Source organism: Gavialis gangeticus, unplaced genomic scaffold, assembly GCF_001723915.1.
Source record: "Gavialis gangeticus isolate Ggan-Ray unplaced genomic scaffold, GavGan_comp1, whole genome shotgun sequence".
Taxonomy (NCBI): domain Eukaryota; kingdom Metazoa; phylum Chordata; order Crocodylia; family Gavialidae; genus Gavialis; species Gavialis gangeticus.
Genome location: NW_017729034.1, coordinates 72,129,534 through 72,137,663, shown reverse-complemented (window position 1 = coordinate 72,137,663; position 8,130 = coordinate 72,129,534). Strand labels below are relative to the sequence as shown.

Below are 8,130 nucleotides of genomic sequence, written 5' to 3'. Positions count from 1 at the left end.
TATACTGCATTTCTTCTGAGCGATCACTGCATGAACATGCCCAGTTGGGCATGAGCAACCAGGAAAACCTAATCAACCACATGGATCTGAAAACTAGGTTCAGGCAGTTGTCAGCACTAGTTTGGAAAATGCAGGCATAGAATTCTACGTTCTGCTTTGCCAGAAGCCTGATTATGCGCTGCACTTGGAGAATCCAAGGTTGTATGGCACGAAATTCACCTTTATTTTTTTTAAACCAAGCTGAATTTAGGAACTGCCATAGAAGCAGCATCTTTATCAGAACTAGAAAGATGGAACATTAAGTCCTGCTTGAGAATATGGACATTACATAAAGGCCTTTTGGCACTAGGATATGCATGAACAAAGATTACCAGGAAAAATGGTTTGGTTGACAGACCCAATGGGCAGTTATCACATTTTGGTACTAAAAGTTGGAGGATAAACAGCCATTGGGATCTCTTTTAGGCTGAGCATTTGATAAGCGTGTCATACAGTGACCCCTCAGAAAAAAAATAAAACCCAAAAATCAGCATTAAAAGACTGCTTTTGCCCCATAGTCTTGCCTTTTTGGCTGTAAACACTATTTACATAGCCTCAAACTCATCAATTCTCTGTTTGGTGTTGCCCTGTCGGATCTGCCTCAGTGTCTTGTACTTGTCACGTCCTTGTCGAATGTTCTCCGAATGGATCATGTCATTGTGGGTCCGCTTGTTTTCATCCCTTGCCTGGGCCAGCTCACTCGACAAGGTCTGCAATGTTAAAAACCACAAAATACATCACAAACCCAAGATATTTTTGAAAGACCTTACAGCCTCAAGACAGGATTCTTAGGATAGAACAGAGACTGGCAGAAATGGGGCAACTGGAGTTTTGTAAGAGGTGCTGTCTGCAAAAACAAGATCTCCAAAAATGCCAAAAGCTGAAGATGCATCTTTGGTGCCTGAGCAATGAGGAAAGCAGTATGGACTGTTGCGATAAGTATAGATACAGACCGATTCCATCATCTAGACTAGTCTATTACATTCATTAAACATTTGCTTTTAGTCAAATTTTCTCTCAATAAACTTTGTTTTCTTACCATCAACTGCCTCTGCACACGCTCGTTCTTCTCTGCTTCAGTAATGCGCTTCTCTTCATTGCGGTCATCCAAGATCCCTTCACTTGATAAGTCTGCGCTGTAGCCAGAGTATTCTGATCCTTCTTCTTGCAAGTTATCGTGGACATGGTAGTTCACTGGCTCATAGACAGGTGGTGGCGGTGGAGGTGGGGCAGTCATTACCAAGTGTAGCTCTTCTTTCGTCTTTACTAGATCTTCCTGGGCTTCCTTAGCCTTTAAAAAACAAAAAGGCAGGTGTGTAAATTTTACTTAAACCCAGTTTAGCAAGCTATGTAGTACCTTTAACCATCTCTTAGGGGTTTGGTGTCATCTGCTAAAAAAAAAAAAAAAAAAAAAAAAAAAGAGTATTTTCTATACTTTTGTGTATAATGAAAGAAGCTTGTTTTAGTATTAACAATATAAGTCAGGATAGCAGATCAGGCCAGTAAGATTTTAATAAAATTACACTTCTCCTGATACAATAGCGATTACCTGAGGGGAAAAAAGGCTACCAGACAAGATCGTAGAACACATACTTACAAGTGCCCTTCAAAACAGAAACCTGTTCAAGGACATCTGACTGTGGAGTCTATATGAGGAGAAATACACATCCCTAAGTTGTGGGACTTGAATGTTAAATTGGCTTCTAAACTTTAAGTAGTCACACCTCTTGCTAGGAAACTGGCTATCTATTCCCTATATTTGCTAATATGGTAATGTATGAACACTAAGCTTCCAGATTTTGAAAGGGAACTGCAGTAGAGCAAGCTAAAGCTTTACAGTTCACTGAAAGTGGAAGAATGCATGCTAGTTAAAAAAAAAAGTTTCCACATTCACTGAAGTTTTGAAGCATCCAAGATTTCTGTGGCCAATTGCACACTTTAGAATTCCCATCAAGTGTCTCAAGCACCTAAAAGAATATACGAAGAAGAGCAGGGTAGATACAAATGAACCATTAAAAAAATTAAAATTGAATTTAAGCTTTAAAAATCAGATTTCCTTTTTATTTAAATCATATTTTAATTTTTTAAAAGGTGCTTTTAAAAAAAAAGGTAGTTTTAATTTAAGATGTGTTAAAGCTCAAAAGATATCATGGAATAGGGATAACAACATCTAGTTATATACTATTTGAGACCATACATTCATGTAACCTTTTTAGAAGTTTTATAAATAGGTCACAACAAGCCATGGACTACATTAGGGGCTCAATCTTATGAGGTTCCCAGAGGCTCCTCTATAGATTAGTAAAGATTACAGAAAACCACTCTACCCAGTGGGATGCCATGCTCAGTCTAGCAGATCCCATTAAGCTTCTCTGTGATGCCTAGTTGCAGTTCTCAAACTGTGGATTTGTCTCTCCAGAAATCATAGGCAGGCACAATTCTTTGGGTAGAGGCAATATCTTTTATTAAGACCAACTAAACATGGGGGGGGGGGAGTTCTTTGCAAGCTTTTGGGCACAAATGCCCTTCTCTTCAGGCATAGGGAAAGTTTGTCATCTCCAGAGATAACATCCTTGTTAACAGCAGTATGTGGAGATGAGACAACAGACCTGATTAACCACCCTACTGGCTCTCTGCAAGTTTGTGTACACATAGTCAAGCCCTTACCTCTCTCTAAAAAAAGTGCAAAGTTTCAAGTGAATGAATAAAGGATATCCAACAACAAGAGTGTACTTCTTGTAGAAAACAATGATTAAATTGAGGCCGTGACCAGCAATTTAAATCAAATCCTCCTGGATGAGCATCCCTTATTTTCCCACAAGATAAATTCTTCTCCCCCCCCCCAAGTCCAGCTGGGTTGTTTTATTAGGAGGTTCCAAGTAGCAAGACACAAAATGAAACAAACAAAACACACACCTAGATGAAAAGTTAAGTACTAACGGGTTTCTAGATTTATGCTATTAACCTTTTTAGCATACAAAATGTATCCTTAGGAATCCCGTAGACTGGTGCTTAATTCTGCGGTATTCCTTTATGAATACAGGACTTTTCAGAGTGTTATCGCAGAGAAGGCACTTTGCCAACAGTACACATTTGTTGGGACTTCCTTCTTTTGTGTTGCTGCATTTCCTACAATAACTTCAAGACTGATCATAACTCTAGAGTTACGATGGCAGTCAGTTTTTACAGCCAACTATTTAAAGGTTTGACAGATACCTAAACACTCTCTGGGTCAGAAATTCAGAGTCATCATTCACAAACTTGTCATTTCTGTCAGGTCTATACAAGTTTGTCCCAGAATTTCCTTTATAAACGATCACACCCCCAAATAAAGAGACAGGTGCATTCTATCATCTCAGGTTTAAAGCCTGGATCAACTTAAAGTGGAAAAACTCACCCTGTGCTGCCACTCTTCAACTTCATTCTCCTTACGTTTCCTGGACTCTTCCAGAAGGGCAATCTTGGCTGTATATTCTGCAAGCTCAGTAGCCTGTTGAATAGCAAGGCTGGAATTATACTCTGAAGTCTTTCAGTAATACTTTTGTGAATGACAAACATGGCTTGAATGCTGCATGGATTTTGCAGCAGTCTCCACTGTTATATTCTGGGAAATTCAGATGTTTAAGATTTTTCAGTCGGAGATGAACTCCATGATTATGCTACTACAGTGCATCCACCAGCCTAGCTGACCATTTCCTCGGGTGTAAGACTTTGCCTGGTATACAACATAAAAAACCCCACACGCAGTAGTAATAAAGCTGAATTCAACAGTGGGTGCGTCTACGTGAGACGTTTACTGTGGAGTTGCCCAATTAGCTCTGCAGTAAGCGTCTCGGCATCTACACGTGTGGCTCTATTAAGCCACAGGAAACTAATTCATTTTGCAGCAGGTTAGTACTTATATTTACAAGTACTATCCTGCTGCAGAATTTTCGCGTGTAGTGATGCACATGTAGACAGACCCGGCTGGCTGGGGCATGAGGGTGCTACTTGTGCTCCAGCCAGCCCCTCTGCAGCATGTGCAGCTAGGCTGGAGCAGCCCTGGGCTGACCCAGCAAGCACCCTATCAGTCAGGGTTGTTCTGCTGTGGTTCCAGGCGCATGTTCAAGTGGTGCAGCTGAGACCAATAAACTCCAGTGTGATATGCACTGTTTATTATACACTTGTAGATGCACCCAATGCAACTACAATTTACAACTCTGGATTGTACACAATTGCCATCAACATGGCTAAGGTTCCTACCAGCTGTTCCTGGCTCTTTATCTGGTCAATGGCTTGCTTCTCTAGCTCTTCCTTGGCCCGAAGGGCAGCCAAGCGGTCAGCTTCTAGACGCTCAGCTTCTTCCTGGGCTCGTCTCCTCTCCTCCTCAAGTTGCCTGGCTCGTTGGATCTGATCCGAGAGCTCTGAGAAGAGAGACATCAAGGCAGTCAGGCAGTGGTTCTAAACAGCCCCTCCTCTTGACCGTTACAGGTCCTGTATTTATGTTGTCCCTTAGCACACAGACAGACAGACAAAATAGATACACAGTGACCTTTACATCACAGCTGCTGACCTCTACCCTGTATAAAGAAGAAGTTTTCTTTCCCTGCATTTATCCACAGCAGCAGACACATTTGTAGAGAGAAGGTGGTTTGAGGTAGCAGAGTAAAGTGTCACAAGATGGCAGCATTTCAGGTAAGAGCAGCTGTTGAGCTACATGATTATTCTTTCATAACAGAGAAGAGCTTCTGACACAATGTGTGTGTGATCCCTGCTCGCTGACTCAGGAAAGCCCTTTACCTCTCTCTGCTTTCTGGGTCTTCAGTTCATACTCTTGTAGTCTCATCACCAACTCTTCTTTCTCCCTCAGCATCTGCTCTTTCTCCCTCTCAATAGTCTCTCTCCTCTTCTTCTCATTTTCTAGCTGTTGCCTATTAGAAAGAGAAATAAGTTTTAGAAACCAGCGAGGTGAGATTTTTGCCTGCTGAACCGAACCGTGTCCATGGAGGATGGAAACGTGGGTGCCTGCAGATAGCTCAGGAGCCATCAGAACCAAAACAAAACCCAAGGATGGTATGGTACTATCAGAAAGGGGTAGACAATCATCATTTCAGTAGTCAAGTCCCAAATCAATGCTGTGAATCACCCAAGGAACTTTGACTCTGCATTGCATACCTTTTCTTAAAAAGGTGGCATAGAAAGTGTGTGGAAAACTCCAGCAGTAGAGGCACTGAGAAGACTGGTATAGCAGAGTGGTCCAATAGAGCAACTAAATGCTGCTAGGCCATGGACCCCCCCTCCCCCCCAAAAACAAACAAACAAAAAAATCAACACTTCCCCTCCCCACTATGCAGGTACTGCAGCCCTGAGGGACTCCCTCCTGTTGAGCTGTCCTGCCCCCAACTGCTGCAGGGAGGAAGCAGAAGCTGGAGGAGTGGGGGAGAGCTTGGCATCCCTGTCACAGTAGCAGCAGGAACAGCTAAGGGAGTTGCAGTCAGGTAGGAGCCCCTGGGCCAGGCATTAAAACCCCTTGTAGGCTGCATGCAGCTTGCAGGCTGCCAGGTGGACAGACCTTGTTTATAGCAAGAACAGGTGATGAGAGAAGCTGAGAAAACAAGGAATACCAGGGAAAAAGTCCTTGCAAACTCTTGCAAAAGCAGCTGTACAGAGACACTTTTCCCGCATTCCACAACGAACCTGCCAAGCCCTCTGCCACTAGGTATCACTGAGGCCCACATGTTGGTCAAATCCACAGGAGGGACTAGATACATAAGAACCTCCAGTGATACCAGATATGCACAAAGACTTCACAAAGGACATAAGCTCTCGTGCTACATGGCAGAAGTCAGCTGCTAACAGAAGTTAGAGCAACCTGAACAGAAGCATTGTCCTAACTGCTCTCTAGGTCAGAGGTTCCCAACCACCAGGCTGCAAAGGGTTGGCTGCCAGGTTGTGGCATGAGCCCCCTGCTCTGACCCTTGTCTGTCCACCTGGCAGTCATATGTGGGGTTAAAGCTGGATGGCGGGGCATCTGTGGGAAGGAGGCAGCCAGCTCTGTGCACCCCATCCCACTCCTGTGCCAGTCCACAGTATAAAAGAGGTTGGGAACCACTGCTCTAGGTCATTTCTTGTGCCTATTCAAAGAGCAGCTTGTGTTGGCTGCTGTCAGAAAGACACTGAATCAGATGCAGGTCTGTACCAGTGTCACTATTCTTATTCTCCTTTAAAGAACTCTCTCTCTAGTCAAGTGTCCTTTCTGGTATAAAGTTCAGGCTCCAGGATTGAGTACCTGCCACAGATGTATCTTGAGCAGGTCCAAGGAGGTGATCCTCCCCCTCTGTGCAACACTGGTCAGGCTGCATCTGGAGTACTGCGTCCAGTTCTGGGCACTGCACTTCAGGAGGGATGCGGACAACATGGAGAGGGTCCAGAGGAGGGCCACTTGCATGATCAGGGGGCAGCAGGGCAGACCCTACGAGGAGAGGCTACGCGACCTGAACCTGTTCAGCCTCCACAAGAGAAGGCTGAGGGGGGGGATCTAGTGGCCTGTTACAACCTAGTCAGAGGCATTGGGGAGTCCCTGTTCCCCCAAGTACTACCAGGAGTGACCAGGAATAATGGTCACAAGCTGGCAGAGGGTAGATTTAGGCTAGATATCAGGAGGCACTACTTCACTGTCAGGGCGGCTAGGATCTGGAACCAACTTCCAAGAGAAGTGGTGCTGGCTCCTACCCTGGGGGTCTTCAAAAGGAGGCTAGATGTACACCTTGCTGGGGTTGTTTGATCCCAGTACTCTTTTCTGCCAAGGCAGGGGGTCAGACTTGATGATCTGCTCAGATCTCTTCCAGTCCTACTAACTATGAAACTAAGGTGGGACAAAGGCAGGGGCCCTCAATGCCTGAATGCTTCAACACTGTGCCCTCGAATCCCGCCTCATTTGCTACTCCCCAGAGACCACCACAGTTAAATGTTAAATCCTGATAGTTTGCTTGCATGTAGATCTCTTGCATGCACACAGGTAGTTGTATATATGGACATCTTCCCCGTTGTATTCAATTCACCTTTCCATTTGTTTCTGGTGTTTCTCCTCACGGGCCTGTGCTTTCATCTGTTGCACCTCAATGGTGTCAGGCTTCCTACGGCGCATGTACAGCTCATGGTTGCCCATGCACAACTGCAAGATCCTCTTGTTAATTCTTAGACGAGGAGCATAAAATATAAAGTCCTAGAAGAGGGTACAGAACACGGGAGAACTTGATTTCTGGGACACAAGCTTCTTGTTGTGTGTCAGTGGTCAGCCACATGATGGGTAAGCTTTGATAAAGCACTTGGACAAGAGTAGCCACATGTTCCATTTAAGCAAGTAAAATATCTTATTTTGTACCTTATCCTTATAAGAGTATTGCAATACTCCAAGTTGGGTTTACTAGATGTACCTCCTATAAGAAGCTGGTCACTTCCTACAGAAGTTGCTGTGACTACACTCCCATAGATACAGTAGCTCATGAGTAGCTTTCTGGAATGTGAAACACTTGGAAAAAGTGTTTTCTTGGTAGGTCTTTAGGCATCAGTACAACTTGCCCATTTCTAGTTATCATACAAAGATGTGGAGGTAGCATATACTTATTGACCAACAGGTAAGATGTGCATAGGTTCTATACAAGCAAATTAGACCAATTAGGAAGGAATCTCTCTATTAGTTCTGTTAACATGCATCAGAATGAAATAACTAAATATTAAGGGACACTAAAATATAAGAAAGTTTAGTATAAAAAACCCATTCATTCATAAAAATGGCAGGTTTTGTATTCCCAGATCAGCTTGCCCAACTATTGCAGTCAGTATCCTGGACACCAGGCAAGAAGTTATCTACATCCTCAGATCATTGGTGTCATACAGTAATGTGGGGAGTTAGAAGCAGCAAGACAGGAAAATCCCTTCTTTCCCTTGAAGATGAGAGAACACGCTGAGGAAAAAAGTGATCTAAATCAACCCTGTGTTCATTTGTACAGTTACAAACAAACATTAGTGCTCCAGACTCTGTGGCTACTATTTTTTTTACTCACATTGACTGGGTAAAAGGAATGGTGCTTCTACATAGTGGCAAAATAC

General features: G+C 43.6%; 1 protein-coding gene across 1 annotated transcript in view; it reads right to left on the bottom strand.

Annotated features, from left to right (window-relative positions):
* Positions 1-224: 224 nt before the first annotated feature.
* EZR (ezrin) overlaps positions 225-8,130 on the bottom strand; it is a 62,209-nt gene continuing 54,303 nt past the window's right edge. Inside the window, exons 8-13 of the mRNA XM_019527169.1 lie at positions 7,080-7,243; positions 4,819-4,949; positions 4,282-4,442; positions 3,437-3,529; positions 1,079-1,330; positions 225-749 (exon numbers count right to left, since the gene is read on the bottom strand). Coding sequence (XP_019382714.1) covers positions 585-749; positions 1,079-1,330; positions 3,437-3,529; positions 4,282-4,442; positions 4,819-4,949; positions 7,080-7,243 — 966 coding nt within the window. The 3' untranslated portion in view covers positions 225-584. The remainder of the gene's footprint in view (positions 750-1,078; positions 1,331-3,436; positions 3,530-4,281; positions 4,443-4,818; positions 4,950-7,079; positions 7,244-8,130) is intronic.